At 48.5% G+C, this 21150-nt stretch overlaps 2 protein-coding genes across 10 annotated transcripts in view; one reads left to right on the top strand and one right to left on the bottom strand.

The window, feature by feature from the left end:
• Positions 1 to 20030, bottom strand: part of LOC117365282 (WD repeat-containing protein 62-like) — a 442332-nt gene extending 422302 nt beyond the window's left edge. For 6 of the 7 annotated variants that reach the window (XM_033955506.1, XM_033955511.1, XM_033955512.1 and 3 more), the window contains exons 1-2: positions 19542 to 20030; positions 8727 to 8815 (exon numbers count right to left, since the gene is read on the bottom strand). In XM_033955506.1, coding sequence (XP_033811397.1) covers positions 8727 to 8815; positions 19542 to 19778 — 326 coding nt within the window. In that variant the 5' untranslated portion in view covers positions 19779 to 20030. The remainder of the gene's footprint in view (positions 1 to 8726; positions 8816 to 19541) is intronic. The other variant, XM_033955507.1, reaches the window with a different exon arrangement.
• The window catches only part of TMEM160 (transmembrane protein 160), a 51660-nt gene continuing 50435 nt past the window's right edge, over positions 19926 to 21150 (top strand). For all 3 annotated transcript variants that reach the window (XM_033955516.1, XM_033955514.1, XM_033955517.1), the window contains exon 1: positions 19926 to 20252. The gene's annotated coding sequence lies outside the window, so the exon portion shown is untranslated. The remainder of the gene's footprint in view (positions 20253 to 21150) is intronic.

The following is a 21150-nucleotide window of genomic DNA, read 5'->3' as shown; positions in this document are numbered from 1 at the left end:
CGAAGAAGAATACCAATCTGAGACCGATTCCTCACGCCCAAGTCTCCGGAAAGAAACACATGTCTCTCCTATATGAATAAAAACATTACCCCAATATACCTATAAATAGTACAGGAGAAAAGAGCGCTGTGCAAATTCGAAGATGCATGTGTAAAGAACGGAGGAAAAGATACCACCCTTTTCGTGTCAGTCAAATGGCCCAACTGGAAGTCGTCCGAATTAAGCAGGCAGTCAAGAAGAAATTAGATGAATCGCCTGGTAGCGCCAAAACGGTACCACCGCCCACATTACCTAAAACGTTCGTGAAGCCTTGGGTAGGCTTTGGCATGTGCCAAAACCGAAAGCGCTGCTCCAAGGGAGGCAGGCAAACCCAGTGCCAATTCGGAGTCCATAGAGAAAATGTAAATATACTACCATGTTGTCTGCAGAAATGTGTAACCCCGAGAAACTAATTCAGAAGAATGGGATCCAGCCTGCCCAATGCCCCCGTCTCGGGCACCATGCAGTAAGTGGAACAACGTCCCTTAGTTCCCGAAGAACTTCAAGAACTGTCCTGAGGACCAGTAACACTGAAAAGGGAAACACAAAACATAGAGACTCCAAGAACGAACTGGAAACCTTAGGAGGATGCAAAGATGCAAGCATCCTGAAAAATCTTCACAGCCCCCTGACCTGACATTATAGCATCTTCTCCCTCATGAGAAAGCCTGAAGAGTCATTGAAAGAAGTCAAGATCCCCTCAGAATGAAGTGCAGAAGGTCAGGGAATGGCAGGATGAGACTGTAGGATCTGCAAGAAGATTCTCCTAGGAAAATTCAAGTTTCACAATGTAAAGAGGAATATACTGGAACCATGAAAACAGTACTAACCCCATGTAACATGAGCAAAATACGTATGTCCTTTAAAGTGAATACATACCACACTCATCAAGATGCTGCATCTACCGCCCCGTGGAAAACAACAGCATCCTTACAGGTATCAGACAAAGCTCACATCGCTAATGAGAGCTTCAGGGATGAGGCTAACAGCCACATAGCGCGTGATCCTCCGCGGGTTTGATAGAACAGGTAACTGGCTCCTGGTTAAAAGGAACCGTACAGCCCTTCCTGTCTGGACGGGGGACCCGTCTAGCATGTGCCATGAGAAAATGGTGACAGGAGAAACCAGCGTGATAAGCATAGAAATCTGAAGTCCAGGCCCCCTCAGAAATAGAGAAAGAGAGTCCTGGCCGCAGGAAGATGCGCAGTGTCATTATGCCCATAGAGACAGCCCGAACTGTTTGTACTACCTTTAGGCATATATATCCTGTGCCACTACTAGACACATGCAGCTCAGAACAGAGGCCCAAATAAGGACAATTACCAACAGACAAAGGCTCAATCTGCAGGGACCCCAAGAGAGACAATGAGATATCTGTGTGAAATACAGGGCACTATCTTACTGCTGATCTCACCGTGCCGTGAGTTGCCGTATATAGCCCCAGTCCGGAGACAAACCGAGACTGGGTGACCTAGCACAGGGCAGAGTCTCTCTGGTAAACCCCTTGAGTGCTAACCCCAGAGTCCGATTAAACAAGCAGCTTCCTTCAAGGGAGTACAGCAGGAGCACAGACATAGACATATAAAGCTGCCCAAGCTTATCCCAAAGCTGGTGACACACATACAACTTGTCTGAACCGGAAAGGAGAGAATCCCCGGCATACCCTGACCAAAGTCAGCTGGAAACAAACTACCGGAACACTGCAACTCTCCCGCCATCGCCGGAGACCCAAGCGCACGCCGGATTCTCACTGACACGTGGCCGCTGCATCAACGCTCCTAGAAACATAGTTGGATTCAAGCCCCGCAAAATTTACCCTGCCACGGCTTGCATAGAAATAAAATCAGACTCAGGGAATAACCAGAAGAACGGCCCACAGCACCGGAAAAAACATGTCCCATCTCATGCTGCTATAATGAAAGAGAGCCTCAGAATAAACAGGACTACTGCTGCACTGAACCCAACAATGAGAACAAGTGCGAGCAAGAAATCGCACCGCTACTGCCGCACTGTAACCAACAATGGAAACCAAGCGCATGCATGCAAAGAGCGGGAAGTCCCGGCTCCCTCCATGGATTTCTAGTCATAAAACTTATCCTCAATAAAATATCCATACCTTAAATGTACGATGACCGAACCCACAGTACTAAGACTCCCAAACAGAACCTGAAGTTCAAACAACTGTAAAAGAGAGACATACTTACAAGCTAGTTGTTAGGGCTGGTTGAAGCCAGTTTGCAGCAAAAGCATGGCAGAATGTAACAACTGTGGTCTCTCTTTTTTTTTTTACACAGAAAAGGGAAAGAAGAAAAAAATTGAGACCCAGTCAGACCCTCTAGCTATGGAGGGAGGGTGAGGCAGGGACAAGGGGGGGCCCAAGTGTAACCTCTAAAGCCGGCACCGTTCAGCCGGACACCCCTGTCTCACTGAAGAGAAAATCTCAACAGGAGAAATAGCATTGCCAGCTCACTGAAGAGAAACCTCAACAGGAGAAAATAAAGTTCCAGTCATAGCCAGAATTCAGGAGCTAATTGAATAGCGACTTTTTCCTGCTGGGAGAGCACAGTTAACAGGTGTTATCCAGGGACAGCAGGCATATATTCTCACATGTGGGTGACGTCATCTACGGAGCCCCGCGCGGACAGCTTTTCAAGCAAACTTGATTGAAGTTTCAAGTTTGCACACTGCACCACGCATGTGCTAGCCTTCCTGCCCACTAGAGGGCGCATCCCCACCTCGTGGTCCTCAGTTCAATTTCATCCGCGGAGCTAGAAGCCCTGTGGAAAATTGTGCTCTGCATTTGCCTTCTGTCGCCGCGGCTGTGTCCTAATTTCGACGCGGTCGCTGCGTTTTTTTGGTTTCTTTGATTTAATTGTTTCGTTCTTGTAAAAAAAAAAAAAAAAAAGGATTTATTTTTTCCGTCGCTCCGGGGGCTCCCGGTAGCCGGCGGCCGTGGGACCTCGCCTGTTCTCGGCCGCTTTTTGGGCCCATGTCCCGGCTCGTGACGGGATTTAAAAAGTGCGGTCGGTGCGACCGACTATTGTCGATTACTGATCCTCACCGGTGCTGTTTGAGGTGTTTGGGGCCCCAGCACCCGACAGACTCTTGTGCCAGGTGTGCCACTTTTCAGAAGCGGGCTCTCAAACGTCGCAAGGCCCGCATGGCGGAACTTTTCGCCGTTGAGTCCCCTGACCGGGAAGGCCTCGAGTTCGGCCTCGGCTTCGGCCCCGGCCTTGACCTCGGCCTCGACCTCGGGCCCCTCGGCTTCGCCTCGACCTTCGGCCCCGCCGAAGCCTGTTGCCTCGTCCAAGCCGGCCTCGGGTAAGTCTCCACTTCCCTCCTCAGCTCCAGGTTCGACCAAGAAGCCATCCTCGGGCTCCTCGACGGCGGGAGGGTCTGCCTCCGCCCAGCCCAAGGTATCAAGATCGATTGCCCCGAGGGAATAGTCGAGACCGAGGTCGCCCTCTGAGGAGCATCGACAGGTGTTACCACCTGGGATGACGATCCCGGCCTTCCAGGACTTACTCCGGGCTTTGATCGCCTCGGAGCTGTCCGGGGCCATTGAGCACCTGCAGCAGGCTTCGACCTCGACTGCTTCGGTCTCGGCTGCCCCGCAGTTGGCGACCTCGGCCTCGGGTGCTGGGGCTTCGGCCCCCGAGGTTCGTACTGCCTCGCCCTCGGCTTTACCCTCGGACCCGGCTTCGGTGGGACAACCTGAGCGTAGCGTGCGGCCCCGTGATAAGATGCGCCGGGTGCGGAGGACTCTCGTCCTCTTCTTCTTCGAGGTCCTCGCGAGGCTCCTCGCCTTCGGGCAGGCCTCGGGCGAGGCGCCGTCCGAGGAAGGCGAAGCGATCTCGGGCCTCGCCTCGGAGGCGCGGTCGCTCGTCGCCGCTCGGGGGCGAGACCTTACAGGTCTCGGAGCTCCGCCTGGATAACCCCAGTCTTTTCCGCTCCCCTGTCGGAGAAGGTTCCCGTGCCTCCTCGCCGAGGCGGAAGGGACGAGCCTCGATTCCTCGTACCCCGGGGGGGTTCCCCCGAGGCTTCCCTCAGGCATGATCGGTCCCCGACCCCTTCGAGGTCCTGGGAGCGTGCCTCGTGGGGATCGGGGTCGGGTAGAGAGCCGAGGTATTCCCGCGAGGCCTCCCCTTTCGGCTCGGCGGGGAAATCTCGGTCTCCTTCTCCGCCTGCCAGACCTTCGTCATTCTCCCGGTTTGTGCAGGATATGGCGGGGGCTTTGGGAGTGGACTTGTTGGCAGGTTCCCACTACACCAAGGAGTTTTTGGAGGAGCAGGATCTTCCGGCTCCCCCTCGGCAATCCCCTCGCCTTCCGCTGAATAAGGTCCTTCATCAGACCTTACTGAGAAATTTGGAGACCCCTCTTACAGTCACGGTGGTGCCGTCCAAGATGGAGTCGAAATACCGGACCCTCCCTCCTAAGGGGTACGAGAAGGCGCAACTCTCCCACCAATCGCTCCTGGTGGAGTCGGCGCTTAAGAGGACTCAACCTTCCAGGGTGTCTGCAGCGGTCCCGCCGGGGAGGGAAGGTCGGACCCTCGACAAATTTGGTCGTCGCCTCTACGCTAACTCTCAAATGGCGACGAGGGTCTTAAATTACGCATTTTCTTATTCTTCCTACTTGCGTGCCATGGTGAAGGACCTCCCGACTTTTCGGGAAGTCATACCTGATTCTCATAGGGAGAAGTTCGCCACCTTTATGCCACATCTGTCGCAATTGCGCTTGTACCTATTCCACGCTGTGTACGACGCCTTTGAGCTCGCCTCGAGGGTATCGGCCTGTGCGGTGGCTATGCGCCGGCTGGCGTGGCTCCGTACCCTCGAGATGGACCCCAACCTGCAGGAGCGTTTGGCGAACTTGCCCTGCGTGGGGTCTGAGCTGTTCGACGACTCCCTGGAGGCGGCGACCAAGCGTCTGTCAGAGCAGGAGCGCTCTCTGGCCTCCCTGGTCCGACCCAAACCTAAGGCCCCGCCGTAAAAACCCTTTCGGCAGCCCCCGAGAAGATACCCGCAAAAATCTACGCCGGCCTTCTCGAGACCTCCGCCCCGACGCCCACCCCAACAGGGTAGGGGAGGTCAGTCTAAACCCCCAGTGCAGGGAGCGTCCAAGCCCGCGCCGTCTTTTTGACGGGATCTGCGGTTGGGGGCGGGCCCCCTCCGCGGTATCGCCAGACCTCCTCCCCATCGGGGGTCGACTCAGGTCCTTTTACGCGGCTTGGACCGAGATTACATCCGACGCATGGGTGCTCCGGACCGTCTCCGAGGGCTATTCACTCAACTTCTTATCACAACCTCCAGACAGGCCGACCAGCACTTGCCCGTCCAATCGGAGCCAGTTGGCCCTTCTCCTGGTCGAGGCCAGGGCCTTGTTAAGCCTACGGGCAGTGGAGCTGGTCCCTCCATACCAGCGGGGTCGGGGGTTTTACTCCCGTTACTTTTTGGTCCCGAAAAAGACCGGGGATTTGCGCCCCATTTTGGACCTCAGGAAGCTCAACAAGTTCCTGGTCCGGGAGAAGTTCCGTATGTTATCGCTTCCGGTTTTGTATCCCCTGTTGGAGGAAGGGGATTGGATGTGCTCCCTGGACTTGAAGGAAGCATATACCCATGTTCCGGTGCATCCCGCTTTTCGCAAGTTCTTACGGTTCCAAGTGGGAGAGTTGCACCTTCAGTATCGGGTCCTTCCCTTTGGTCTAGCGTCGTCCCCTCGGGTATTCACGAAGTGTATGGTGGTAGTCGCGGCAGCCCTGCGCTCTCGGGGGCTGCAGGTCTTTCCCTACCTGGACGATTGGCTAATCAAGGCCCCGACCCGGGAGGGAGTTATCTTAGCGACCCAACAGACTATCATCTTACTTCAACGACTAGGGTTCGAAGTGAACTTTCCCAAGTCTCAGTTGTGCCCGGCTCAGTCTCTACAGTTTATCGGCGCCGTGCTGGACACGGTTCGCCTCCGCTCTTTCCTCCCCCCTCCTCGGAGGGAGGCCTTGCTTCGGTTAGGTCGCCAAGTTTTGAAGCTATCCGTGGTGTCGGCTCAGCGTATGATGATCCTTCTGGGCCACATGGCATCGACGGTCCACGTCACTCCCTTCGCTCGCTTGCATCTGAGGCTTCCTCAGTGGACTCTGGCCTCTCAAAGGCGACAGGATCGCGACCCAGTCTCTTGTCCGATAACAGTGACTCCTTCTTTGAGACGCTCGCTCCGTTGGTGGACCAACTATTCCAATCTTTCAGGGGGTTTGCTGTTTCTCGTTCCTCCATGTCGCAAGGTCCTGACCACGGACTCCTCTCATTGCGCCTCGTTGGCCAAGACAGCACTGGTTCTCCCTGCTTCTTCAACTCAGTGTCAGGGAACCTCTACTTCTGCCTGTCTTTCCCTCTCTGCTGTCTCAGAGTCGGGGTTCGCTGTTACATCCCAATCTGCAGTCTTTACATCTGACCGCGACAGAAGGCAAATGCAGAGCACAATTTTCCACAGGGCTTCTGGCTCCGCGGATGAAATTGAACTGAGGACCACGAAGTGGGGATGCGCCCTCTAGTGGGCAGGAAGGCTAGCACATGCATGGTGCAGTGTGCAAACTTGAAACTTCAATCAAGTTTGCTTGAAAAGCTGTCCGCGCGGGGCTCCGTAGATGACATCACCCACATGTGAGAATATCATGCCTGCTTGTCCTGGGATAAATAGAGAATACTAGATAAACAGGAGGAGTGCCAGCCAATAGGACCACCTGTTAATCAGTTTCTCTATCTCCGCCTGCTGGTAGATGTGAGCTATCCCATTGGTCTCTGGATTCATCTGCTGCTGTTGCTAGGGAAATATATTTTCACTCAGAAAATAGTTAAGCTCTGAAATGCATTGCCAGAGGACGTGGTAACAGCGGTTAACACAGGTTTTAAAAAAGGTTTGGACAAGTTCCTGGAGAAAAAGTCCATACTCTGCTATTGAATCAGTAGCATAGAATGTTGCTACTATTTGGGTTTTTGCCAAGTACTTGTGACCTGGATTTGCCAATGTGAAGGAGGAATAAAGGGCTTGATGAACCACTGGGTTCTCTTATATTCTTATGCCTGAGCAATATCAAACTAGCTGGGAGGCAAAAAAACATCTCAAGTAATAGAGAAAAACCAAGAACTCAAACAAGGTAACAGCTTGGATGATCCATAGAGACTAAGGGCTAGATGCACTAAAGTCAGTCACTAATACCGACTGGATCGCTACTGGCCAATTCTCTGATCGATTGTGGACCAGCGATCAATGCGCTACCAAGTTTGCATGCAAATGATTTGCATGGAGGTGCAAATCATTTGCATGCAAACCTGACAGATCAAGTGCTCAGTGAGCGACTGATACGTGCGCAGTCCTAACAGTGACAGGGAAGCAGCTTCCTGTCACTGCTGTTAGGGCTTCTTTTTTTATTTAATGGAACAGATGTTATGCATGCATTACAAAAGCACAATCTGTCCCATTAAAATAAAAGAAAAAAGTCCCCCCCCCGCTCTGATGGCCCTCCCCAACGATCCCCCCCTCTCCCCACAAACCGGCATCGCAACCCCTCCACGGCAGCCAAAATTGAAGAAGGGATGCCTACTCCCTCCTGCTTGGCTGAATACCCCAGCGCCATGCCCCCACCCAGTCCCCTAGCCCATTGACTTCCCCCCCAACCATCCCCTAGCCTCCCCCTTCCTCCCCCCCCAAAAAAAAAAAGGGCAGGAGGGATGCCCACTTCTTTTTGCCAACATTGGCCCTCTCCCCTTGCTCCCAAGAAAAAAAAGAAAGGGCAGAAAGGATGCATACTCCCTCCCGCCACTGGATGCTCTCCCAAACCCCACCCCCCACTCCCCGAAACCCCACGTACCTTTGGTAGACATTGGGAGCTGGAGGAAAGCACGGTCTCCTTGTGGTTTTACTACACTCATTGTGGTTCACCATTTGTGCTGTGGCCAACTCCTTATTCCTTCTTTGCTTACACCTTGACACCAAGTTATAGAATTGCTCATATAACTCTTAAAATGGGTCCTTTTACAAAGGTGTGCTGATGAACAGTGCATGCTAAATGCTATTCCTATGGGTGGCTCAACGTTTAACTTGTACTGCTTGGCAATGCAACCTTGTAAAAAGCCCGAACTTAGGAGCATAAATCCTTTAGAATATCAGGCCTGTTAACCGGTTTGAGTCCCTCTGGGAATGACCAGGTATATAAGACCAAAGATTAGATTAGATATTGTTGTCTGTCTATGTTGGCTCTCTGCACTCTGAAATGGACAGTTAATTGACATTGATAACAGTAACTAAAAACTTTTCTGATCCACTTCAAATATGGTATTTGCTTCATCTGGCCAAGCCAAGGAAGTTTCAATTTCACAATTACTATTCTTAGAGAAAACAAAATTAGAAAAGTTTAAATGCAGAGTGTAAAACCAAGACTAAGGCCTCCTTTTATTAAACTGTGCTAGCAGTTTTTAGCACGAGGGAGCCACGCTGAATGTCCTGCGCTGCTCCTGACGCTCATTGAGTTCCTTTGAGCATCGGGAGCAGCACGGCTCCCCGCGCTAAAAACTGCTAGCACAGTTTAATAAAAGGGGGTATAACTCATTGTGTACAGATGACATGGAGCCAGTGGGTGATTCTAAGTGCTAGCAGATTTCTAGGCCTGCCCATCACACAGGGCTGCTCTTACCCAGCACAATAGGCTAGAAGTCCTGTGTTTGGGTCACAAGTTAAACCGCTGTTGCATGCAGTAATTCCCAGGATTTTCTCCAGAGTGATCTGACAAAGATATAGAAAAAGATATTCACAAATTAACATTCTCCTACATAAAAAAACAAATGTGTACAATAAATAAGTAGGAGAAACCAACAGTAAGCTCAGAAACATAAGAAAAGAATGCATTGCTAGCAGGAAAAAGGCAAATATGTTTCCCTCTTGATGACTGGCAATATGATCCTCCACAACTGTATTGTTTTGGTCACAACTTTGTAAGAATACCATGATGCACATCAAAAGACAGCCTGCATCACCAATCCATAATAGAGACTTAACGAACCTCACAATGCATAGTAAGAAAGGGGATATCAGAACAAACAAAATAATCACACATTAAAATACCAGGCGACAACAAAAGTACAAGATGGAAGCACTTCAACTAATCAAGAAGTTAAATAACAAGCCAAGATAAAAATGTGTGAGAAATTGAGGAAACAGAGATCAACTTTTTAGACAAAAGTAACTAAAAAATATGCTTTTAACAGATGTAAGGCTAGCAGAAAGCACAAGTCTAAATCATGCTACACATACTTTTCATTGTTCTTTGGCTTTTGTTTTTTAGTAAAAACAGAAATAAAATGTGTCCGATTATCAGTAAAAAGGATGGTGAAAAATATCAGAGGACAGAAATAACTTGATCCACCACTAGGAATCTTTGTAACAATCAGATTTTTTTCCAACATCAGGTTTTCTAATTTTATTTTTTTTTTTTTCTCATTTACCGTAGTTTAGCTAGCATGATTAGTTACTTTAAAAGAAGGACCTTTACAGAAGTATTTAAGAGATATCAGATCTTCAGAGGCACTGTCTCACTGCCTAGCAAATAATGACATATAGTAGAATCCTGGCTAATCGGTATTCAATTAATAGGCACTCTCAACCAACCAGCAAAAAAATTGCCGGCCAAAAAAAAAAGTCTCCTAAGCTCCTTGGATAACATCCAAACAATCATCGCTCCCTCCTGACCCAAAACAGTAGGTAGCCACAAATTTCCCTCTCTCCCTCCAGCCCTTGAAGCAGCAGCAGCAGCAGCTGCCACCATCCTGACAATCCCCCCTCCCTCCCTCGGCCCTGAAGCAGCAGCGGCAGTCAGTCATGACAATCCCCCTCCCTCTTTTATCGAAGGAGTAGCAGCAGCTGGTGAACAGAAGAAGCGTCACCTGATAAATAGAATTAGTATCGTAAATAAACTGCTTCGGGCCAGCCCTGGCAGGGCCTTTCCTCTTGGAGTACTGCTTGACAACTCCTTATCTTCCTATCCTCACATCTCAAAAATGGTCTCTCTTCTTTGCTCTTCATCGTATCAGTTCTCAAAAATAGTCTCCCGATATCTCTACAGCAGTCTCTCTCAAACTCGTTTAGCTCTGGCACACTAAACGAAACAAATGTTTTTCATAGCATATACCCCCCAATTAAGGAGGTCAAACGGAAAAAACTACCGTATTTTCACGCATATAACACGCGCGTTATACACGATTTTACAAACCGTGTATAACCATGCGCGTTATCCCCTTTTTTTTTTTACATAGTTCCCCCCACCGACGTCCGATTCACCCCCCCCAGGACCGCTCGCACCCGCACCCCGAAGGACCGCTCGAACCCCCACAGCCTCCCCACCCCCCCCATCATGTAGAAGTTTCCTACCGTCGTCCTGCTGCTTCCTCTGCCGGCGGTCCTGCCCCTTCTCTTAGCCCTGCGTCTACGCTGCTTCCTCTTCCTGCGGTCCCGCCCTTTCTCTGATGTCAGAGAAAGGGCGGGACCGCCGGAAGAGGAAGCAGCGTAGACGCAGGGCTAAGAGAAGGGGCAGGACCGCCGGCAGAGGAAGCAGCAGGACGACGGTAGGAAACTTCTACATGATGAGAGGGGGTGGGGAGGCTCTGGGGGTGCGAGCAGTCCTTCGGGGTGGGGGTGCGTGTTCGTGTTCGAGCGGTCCTTCGGGGTGGGGGTGCGAGCGGTCCTGCGGGGGGGGGTGAATCGGATGTCGGTGGGGAGGGGGGCATCAGGCTTTCAGGGTGGGGACAGGACTTCAAGGGGGAGAGGAGAGTCGGGGGGGGGGGCTAAAGGGAGTGGGCTGGCCAGAGGAGAGTCGGGGCAGGCTAAAGGAGAGTCTGGCTGGCCAGAGGAGAGTCGGGACGGGCGAAAGGAGAGTCGGGCAGCGACAGGAGAGTCGGGGCAGCATGCGCGGTATACAGGTGTGCGCGATATATAAAAATTTATTTACATAAATTACAGTTCCCCGCGCGCTATACCCATGTGCGCGTTTTACACGGGTGCGCGATATATGAGTGAAAATACTGTATATGATGGCCTCCTGGCCACTCAAGCAGCCAAACTAGACAATCAAATCGCCAATCTACTGACGGCATCCCTCGACTACAAGACTTTTAGAAAATAAATAAAGACCATACTCTTCAAGAAAACTCTGAAAAAAGAAATAATACCACAAGTCTCAAACTCCACCTCTCACTAAAGCCAACTACCCCAAACAAATAACCTTACCCATTTCTCACTCTTTTTGAAAATGACCAATTTTTTTTTTTTTTGTAAGTTCTTGTTGTAATACATCTTGGATAATTCTTTTGTAATCCGCCTTGAACTGCAAGGTAATGGCGGAATAGAAATCCCTAATGTAATGTAATAAAATTGCAAAACCAACAAAAAATTAAATTTGAGAGTTATTTAAAGTTCTTTAAGCTATGCATGGGTAATAATGGTGAAACTAAAGTAGATAGGATAGAAGTGCTAATCAATGTGATGGATGTGCTTGTTTTTGAGTGCAAATTAACTCAAAACGTGGCTCGATAATCAACAATCAAATACGCATTTTATCATCTACCATCTGCAGTTCTCTTGTTTTCCAATTTACCATATTTTTTGCTCCATAAGATGCACCTAACCACTAAGACACACCCACCTGTAGAGGAAACGCCAAGAAAAAAAAAATTCTGAACCAAATGGTGTACCCTGTATCCCGTCCCCCCTCTGGTGGTCTAGTGGTAGGCTGGGACAAGATACAGGGCACATGTAATGGTACGCTCATGTAGTGGCAGCCAGCCAGCCAGCCCACTCCCAGCCCCCAGCCAGCCAGCCCAAAGCCAACCCCAAGCCAGCCAGCCAACCAGTCCCAAGGCAAAGGCAGGTACCCTCCACCCAGGTACCTTTTTTTCCACATTCCGGCAGTCCAGTACACTTTCCGCGCTCCTGCCTCAGTTCCCCTGCTCTCTTCCAGCAGCGGCAGCGGCACAGCAGTGCATGAGGCAGGCACTTGGTCCCGCGCTGAACTCCAAATGGCTGCCTGTCAGTTCTCGTCCCTTGAGAACTAACAGGCAGCCAATCGGAGTGCAGCGCAGGACCAAAAAGTGCACGCCTGCCTCATGCACCACTGTGCCACTGCCGGAAGAGAGCAGGGTAACAGAAGCAGGAGCATGGAAAGCACGCTGGACTGCGGGGATGGGAAAAAAGGTATGGGGGGTTTTACATTCGCTCCTTAAGACACACCCTTATTTCCACCCCCTTTTTGGGGTGGAAAAAGTACTTCTCATGAAGCGAAAAATACGGTAATTTCTGTCAGAGCTGAAAATCCAAGTTTGCAAAGATAAGATGGTTAAAGGGCTGGAGGAGTTGCCGAACAGTGAGAGATTAGAGAAACTGGGCCTTTTCTCCCTCGAACAGAGGAGATTGAGAGACATGATCGAAACTTTCAAGTACTGAAGGGAATAAATAGACTTAGTAGATAAGGATAGGTTGTTCACCCTCTCCAAGGTAGGGAGAGCGGGAGGGCACGAACGAACATAAGGAAGTTCTTCTTCACCCAGAGAGTGGTAGAAAACTGGAACGCTCTTCTGGAGTCTGTTATAGGGGAAAACTCCCTCCAGGGATTCAAGACAAAGTTAGACAAGTTCCTGCTGAACCAGAACGTACGCAGGTAGGGCTAGTCTCAGTTAGGGCGCTGGTCTTTGACCAGAAGGCCACCGCGTGAGCAGACTGCTGGGCACGATGGACCACTGGTCTGACCCAGCAGCGGCAATTCTTATGTTCTTATGTTCTAAGATCCAAACGGTAACAAAGCCTGGATTGCATCCGCTGAAAATCAGGGGAGGGAAGTTTCATGGCGACTCCAGGAAGTACTTCTTCACCGAAAGAGTAGTGGATCATTGGAACAGACTCCCACTCCAGGTGATAAAGGCCAGCAGCGTGACGGATTTTAAGAGAAAATGGGATACTCACGTGGGATCTTTAAGGGAGTAAATTCAGGGGAGGGGATACTTGGAATGGGCAGACTTGGTGGGCTATAGCCCTTTTCTGCTGCTTTTTTCTATGTTTCTATGTTTCTATGTCCATGGTGAGACCCCATCTGGAGAACTGTGTTCAGTTTTTAAGGCCACATTATCAAAAGGATGTGAAGAGGATGGAGTCGGTTCAGCGAATGGCCACTAAGATGGTCTCAGGACTTAAAGATCTCCCATATGAAGAACGTCTAAGCAGGCTGCAGTTATAGTCTCTCGAAGAACGCAGAAAGAGAGAGAGGGGTGATATGATAGAAACATTCAAATATCTTACGGGCCGTATTGAGGTGGAGGAAGATATCTTTTTCCTTACGGGTCCCACGGCAACAAGAGGTCATCTGCTCAAACTCAAGGGTGGGAGATTTCATAGTGACATCAGAAAATACTTCTTCACCGAGAGGGTGGTTGATCAATGGAATGGTCTTCCACGTCAGGTAGTTGAAGCCAGTAACGCGCTCAACTATAAGGGACGATGGGATAAACATGTGGGTTCACTCTGGGGAAATGCTTAGATAGAGGATTCTTGTTGAGGGAGGGTTCTTTGAGTGGGCAAACTTGTTGGGCCAACGGCCCTTTTCTGCCGTCATACTCTATGTTTCTATGTTTTTCTATGTTTCTAAAAATTAAAAGACCCTAAAGTTACTTACCGTTAGTTATCAAGGACCAATCACAACAAAGAATGATGCTTGTCTCGGTGGTTGTATTCTTATACACACAGACACTCATAACATTGACAGACTCTCGAGTACTCAATGTACATGTCATCTATTCTCGTGTATACTTCTGAAAGGAATTTTTAAAATTAAAGTAAAATTCTAGAATCTCATGGCATACTCTGAATCTCTTCATGGCACACCACTATGTCATGGCACAGTTTGAGAGACATTGCTCTACAGGAATCCAGGCCCGTATCTCAGTCTGTCTGTCTGACATTGCTGCTTGGATGTCTCATCGCCATCTAAAACTGAACTCCTTATCTTTCCGCCTAAACTCACCTCCTCTCCCGCCATTCTCTATTTCTGTGGATAACACTCTCATCCTCCCTGTCTCATCTGCTCGTAACCTCGGAATGATCTCCGACTCCTCTCTCTCCTTTTCTACTCAGATCCAATAAACTGCTAAAACCTGTTGCTTCCTACTCTAATATTACCAAAATCTGACCTCTCTAAACATACTACAAAAACCCTTATCCATGCTCTTATCACCTCTTATTTAGACTACTGCAATGTACTTCTCTCAGTTCTTCCGCTCATACATCTTTCACCCCTTCAATCTGTTCAAAATGATACAGCATGACTTATCTTCTGTGAAAACTGTCATGCTAACATTATTCCCTCCTCAAATCACTTCATTGGCTCCCCATCCACTTCTGAATACAGTTCAAACTCCTCTTATTGACTTACAAGTGAATTCACTCTGTAGCCCCTGAATATCTCTCCTCACTCATCTTCCCCTCCTCTTATCTATTTCCTTTAACTCCACCTCCAGATGCCGTCCCTTCTTTCTTGCCACTCCTTATGCCAGGAACAGGCTGCCAGGTTGCTTATCATATTCCCTTCCCTTCCTTTCAGATTCAGTCATCTGTCTCCCTTCTTTCTTGTCTTGCGTTTCTCAAAGCAGCATCTGTTAATCCTTCCTACAATAATTTCTTGACATTCACTGAAATTCATGCTTCTCAGTTATGGCTTCCATCTTTATGGAACTCTCTCTTTTTATCTATGTTCTTTTTCAAGAATCAAACCCAATTAAAAGCCTATTATTTTGCACAAGCCTTTAATGACCAGCTGTTCCTTTGTCCCAATGGAATACTTACTAAAAATATACCTCCCCTTATCCTTATGTTTTGTCCACCTCTCCTTGAACCCAACAAAGTTATGTAATTTCCCAAAATTAGTTTTTCCCAAGTGTTTCTGTAAGTTTTGTATCTTTTTTTGTCTTTTGCAATTGTTTGTGCTCCTCCTTTTATGCTTTAATTGTAAACTACATAGATTTAAAATTTTATTTTGATATTTGAGGTATATCAAATAAACTGAACAAAGATTTTGTTACTACCTTTACATATCAAGCTGGATCTAATGAAGAACTTTGTCAAAACCATGGATAAGACAAAAGCAGCTTTCAAATACCTCCATGAAAAATTTTCAAAGTTAAGCGAAACTAAAATAAATGAATGCGACTTTATAGGTCCTCAAATTCACCACCTTCTTCAAAGATAATGCATTTGGTTATTCACTGCTTGCCAAGGAAAAGATAGCATAGAGTGAGTTAGTGGCAAATCTTTTCTTGGAAATAAGGCAATCAACTACAAGCAATTGACTGAAAATCTCAAGGCATAAAGATTTTTGCACTCTCGTCTTGATTTTTTTCCACTTAACAGCAGAGCAGTGAGCTATTTTACCAGGACATTATAGGAATGAAGTAATGCTATCAAGGCAAAATGGGCCCATCAATGCTTGCAGACTATTGCTGGACATTGTCAAGAGATGATCTATTTCATAATTAAAAAGGACAAGTTGAGAAGGGTCACGTAGACATTGAAGCCTAGATTCTAAAAAAAAAAAACACGTTAAAAAACAACAGACTGCTATCGCAGCCATTCTGGTAGCAAATTTAAAAAAGCGAGTCATTCTCAAAAAAAACACTCATAAGGTTGGCGAAGAGTAGTGAAGACTCGCTAAATTTGCATGTGTCCATCACTGGTGATAGCAATGGGCACATGCGCAGAAAAAACACAAAAAGAAAAAACCAAAATACAACAGCAGGAGAGATGTTCAGTCTCTCCCGCTGCCACACAACACCCCCCCCTGCAGCGGGAGAGATGCCCATTTTCTCCCTCTGCCAAGGCTCTGATTGGCCCAGGTTAAGGCCCCTCCTATGGGATGCACCAAGAAGGGGCCTAAGGCCCCTCCTAAGGGGCATCCATGCCAATCAGAGCATTAGGCCCCTTCCCGGTGCATCTTATGGGAGGGGCTTTAAACAACCCAGGCCAATCAGAGCCTCATCCCCTCCCAGGATGCACCAGGGAGGGGAAGGCCCATTTTGAAGAGGCGGGCCAGTTGGCCGGAAGGAGTAGTCAACCATCTAATTCAAGGTATGGGTGAGAGGGGTCTGAGGCAGTGGGGAGTGTTGTGTGGCAGCAGGAGAATGGGCATCTCTCCCGCGGGGGGGGGGGGGGGGGTTGTGTGGCAGCGGGAGAGAATGGGCATCTCTCCCCCTGCTGGGGTTTAAAACAGTGCTGTCACTGTACCAGCACTCCTGGCCAGTAAATAATTTTTGTCACCAAAAGCTGACGCTGCACTTAGAAAATGGCTCAGCGATTTTAAAGAATCCACCGGAGTGCTCATTTTAACATTGAAGAGCCCATTTGCATGGCAGTGTCGGAGACTGCTAGAAAGCTCACTAACTAGAGGCAAAGCAGTAGAATGGAGAAAGAGTAAAGAAAGGAGAGGTAAGAAGGTAGAACTGATCTTCAACCCAAGGTCTCTTTTTTAACCCAATCAGCCTCTCACCTCTTATCTATACGTCTATTGGATTTACTGTAGGTATCTCAAGTGCATCGCTCTACATTCCTTTACATTAAATCTTAACAGCCAAGGATTAGTTCAATCTTTTAATTTTTGTCATGCATTCTCTCTCTCATGGGGGTCCACTTTTTCTCAAGGACAGCTCCCTAATAATGCACCTCTCACCTTTTTCTTTTGAGCCAATTCCATTTACCACCACAACTCTGTCCCATCAGACCAGATCAGAAACTAGGGGACTATTACTTCGGGTCCCGTTCTCAAGCTACTCAGTTTATATATGAAAGTTCTACCAGGAGCAGTATCAAAAGCGTTGCTGAAAACTAAGCCCTGCAAATAAACCAATCTGAATGCTGCTCCATCAGACGTAAGGAATTATTATCCTGTACTGTATAAATCAGAAACTGTTTTAAAAACGGCCGAAGTAGCTGTACATAATATACCGCTTTGATTGTAATCGCAGACCGAAAACCCACCTTGTGATATAGCTTTCAATCCTTAACCCTACTCCTCTGCCCTTCAACCCAGCCAGCTGATTAACCGTTCCCCTTAACTGTATCCATGACATCTTGTTTGTCTGTCCTGCCTGTTTAGATTGTAAGCTCTTTCGAGCAGGGACTGTTTTCTTACTCTCTGTGACTGTACAGCGCTGCGTGCATCTGGTAGTGCTATAGAATAATAGTAGAATAATATTATAATCTAATATAATAAAATGGTAGGACGCGCATGCGCACTAAAAAAATCGTGTTCCCTGATCTGTCGCGTTTTTTTTTAGTGCGCATGCGCGGATTGTACGTCACCGATGTTCCTCCTCCACCATGCAACGCAAGCCATGTCTGCCGCCGGCCTCGAGCTACTGGGGGCCGGCGGCGCGAGCCGCCCAGCCGGTGCTGAGGCCCCCGCCTCCCGCTTCCGCCCTACACGGCGACGCCAGACCTGGACCTACAAAACACTGAGGCCCGTCTTCCGACCTACACGGCGCCGCCAGATCCGGCACCACAAAACGGCCCTCACATCCGCGAACATGCTTGCCATGGAAACAGAGGGGATCAGGAACTAAACATAGATTTAAAAAAAACCAAACAAACAACAGTGCACAACGACAGAGACACACAGACACTCACAGAAGGACAGGGGGCTAAAGAGACAGATTGAAAAAAAAATAACAAAACACTAAGGAGAAAGAGAGACACAGGTAAGGAGTGCTGCTGGGCAGGGGGAGCAGGGAAGAGGGTCAGGGGGAGAAAAGAAGGAGTGCTGCTGGACAGACAGAGCAGGGAAGAGGAACAGGGGAGCAGGTAAGAAGTGCTGCCGGACAGGGTAAGCAGGGAAGAGGGACAGGGGGAGCAGGTAAGGAGTGCTGCTGGACAGGGTAAGCAGGGAAGAGGGACAGGGGGTGCAGGTAAGGAGTGCTGCTGGACAGGGTAAGCAGGGAAGAGGGACAGGGGGAGCAGGTAAGGAGTGCTGCTGGGCAGGGGGAGCAGGGAAGAGGGTCAGGGGGAGAAAAAAAGGAGTGCTGCTGGACAGACAGAGCAGGGAAGAGGAACAGGGGAGCAGGTAAGAAGTGCTGCCGGACAGGGTAAGCAGGGAAGAGGGACAGGGGGAGCAGGTAAGGAGTGCTGCTGGACAGGGTAAGCAGGGAAGAGGGACGGGGGAGCAGGTAAGGAGTGCTGCTGGACAGGGTAAGCAGGGAAGAGGGACAGGGGGAGCAGGTAAGGAGTGCTGCTGGGCAGAGGGAGCAGGGAAGAGGGTCAGGGGGAGAAAAGAAGGAGTGCTGCTGGACAGACAGAGCAGGGAAGAGGAACAGGGGATCAGGTAAGAAGTGCTGCTGGACAGGGTAAGCAGGGAAGAGGGACAGGGGGAGCAGGTAAGGAGTGCTGCTGGACAGGGTAAGCAGGGAAGAGGGACAGGGGGAGCAGGTAAGGAGTGCTGCTGGGCAGGGGGAGCAGGGAAGAGGGTCAGGGGGAGAAAAGAAGGAGTGCTGCTGGACAGGGGGAGCAGGGAAGAGGAACAGGGGGAGCAGGTAAGGAGTGCTGCTGGACAGGGGGAGGTAAAAGGAAGGGAGAAGGCCTACTGCTGGACAGGTGGAACAGGCAAGGGGTGATGGTTGACAGCCGAGGAAAGAGAGAGTCAGAAAGCGGTCAAGAGGAGAGAGAGAAAAAGAAATAAATAAAGACACACACATCTATTCTAGCACCCGTTAATGTAACGGGCTTAAAGACTAGTAATAGAATAATATTAGTAGTGGTAGAAAGATGGTATATCAAATTCCATACTCCATAAAGGGAACAAACTTCAAAACTAATTTTAGAGGAAAAACTGACTCGGAAAATATCACTATAATTGAACCCAACAGAATTCACAAATATTCCCATCCCACTCGGTACAAGAATTAAAGGACGCTGATGTAGATTGTGAGTCTGGTATGGTTAAAGATAGCACTTGCATATACTGATAGGCACTTGCAGCACTGCGCACGCCTACGGTAGTAAGCACTATAGATATTAATGCAGTGGTCTCAAACTCGCAACCCGGGGGCCACATGCGGCCTGCCAGGTCTTATTTTGAGGCCCTCGGTATGTTTATCAAAATCACAAAAGTAAAATAAAACAGTTTCTTAATCATATGTCTCTTTAGCTATAAATGACAATATTATTATTAAGACTTAGCCAAAAGGAATGATTTATAAACTAGAAAGAGTTTTACCTCAAGCACAATTGGCATTTCTTTAATAAGACGTTAACTGTTTTTTTCTGAGGCCCTCCAAATCCAAAATGTGGCCCCGCAAAGGGTTTGACTTTGAGACCACTGTATTAATGGCAGCAGAAATACCAATTAGAGAAAGTGTACGCATGCGCGCGGCTGGTACGCGGAGCCACTCCAGTCTAACCCAGAGTTAATGGCCTCGGATTCCGACCCTACCTGGTTCGGAAGAGAAGCAGCAGTGCCACCTCCACCCACAGCCTGCAAACGATGCTGCCGGAAGCCCCTACGAGAAGCAAGTGTGGAAGCGAAGGGGGCAAACTCGGGATATTCTGACATAATGACCCGGTTTTTACAGCAAAGCAAAACCCTCGAGCCGGGAACTAATGTTTTTAAACCATTAGACGTTTGTACTTGCGCGGGAACACTCTCTTGGCGATAGTCTCGCCACTTCATTGGCTACTGCGCCCAAGCGGCTTTGTGCTAATAGGTTAGCGAGATGGGTGTCGTATTCATTTCCTCTCCAATAGTATTCCTTCCAAACCGCTGAGGGGGCGTGATTTTATTAACTGAGAAGATCCTGCTGGAATTGTTGGGGGGAGAGGGGGAGAAAATCGTAATATGATGGATAGCTTTAGGGTCCTGTCAGCTGCCAAAGGGAGCCTGATCTGCGGGGTTGGTAGGAGTGAGTGAATTCCAGTTCCATTTACTAGTTTCCCGCAGCCAATCACTAGCAGAGTTTGTTGAGTGGACCATCCAGACACGAGGACTTTGCGTTTTGCCTGTAGTTACAGCGTGCCTCGTGATAGGTGGAAGAGGAGCTTGGCATAACGCGCATGCCTAGTATTCAAGATGTCTTATTAGTTTCTTCCTGCTCTTGTCTGCGTTGCAGTCTGTCAACTGAGTTCGTTCTAGTGCTGTGGTGTGAAGGTAAGGGTTGGGGGAACAAATCTTGTTATTTGTTTCTGATATACGTTTTCTGCTTGATGAATCGATGTTGTGTACCTTTTACTGTCTGTTTAAAGGCGGCTCCAGGCTTAAGACTTTGCAACCAGGGACAGCGAATGAGATGGTTTACTCCCTTAAGATATCAGCTAGTTAGATGTGGGGAATGCTATGTACACAAGACAAAACCAAAGAAAATTGACCCCAAGATATCCACAAAGAAAAAAATTCCAGAAGAAACCAAAACGCACACTGTGGAGAGACGATATTCCTGAAATGGACTTTATTATGTCAAAGTTCCAAAAGTACAATAAAGCAATCCACATAAAAATAAAATGATCCACATATAAAACCTAAAGGACCTAGTCCACTGAAAGCGTAGGATCCAAAACGGTCCGCGTTTCGAAAAGATAGTCCCTGAAAAGTCCTATGTACAGGCAGTCTCCTGGTTCAGAACGAGTTATGTTTTTAAAGCTGTTCTTAAGTCATATTTGTTTACAACTCAGAACTTGTAGATTTTAAGATTCTTGGTACTTACCTCTGCTCCCAGTTGACAAAAGGGCCAACTCAGTGTTCCCTCTAAGGTACATCATGTACAGTTATACACTGTTCTTAATGTAGTCATGCATCATTCCTGAATCTGCTATTGAAGAAGTGTAGAAGTCTATGCTACAGGAAATACAGTACTGCTCATTACGAGTTGTACTTAAGTCGGGTGTCTGTAATTCAGGGTCTGCCTGTGTATGGATTGAAGTGTTTGGGGGATAGGAGAGTTGAGAGGGTGTCTGTTGTGAGTGGAAGATAAGCGAAAGAAGCAGAGTCTGTGATGAGTGAGTTGGGGGAAAGTTGAGATTTGGGTTTAATTACTTGTAGGACTTTGAAT

The sequence above is a fragment of the Geotrypetes seraphini genome, chromosome 8 (assembly GCF_902459505.1).
Source record: "Geotrypetes seraphini chromosome 8, aGeoSer1.1, whole genome shotgun sequence".
NCBI lineage: Eukaryota > Metazoa > Chordata > Amphibia > Gymnophiona > Dermophiidae > Geotrypetes > Geotrypetes seraphini.
The sequence above is the reverse complement of the archived record's forward strand: the minus strand, read 5'-3'. Positions and strand labels throughout refer to the sequence as shown.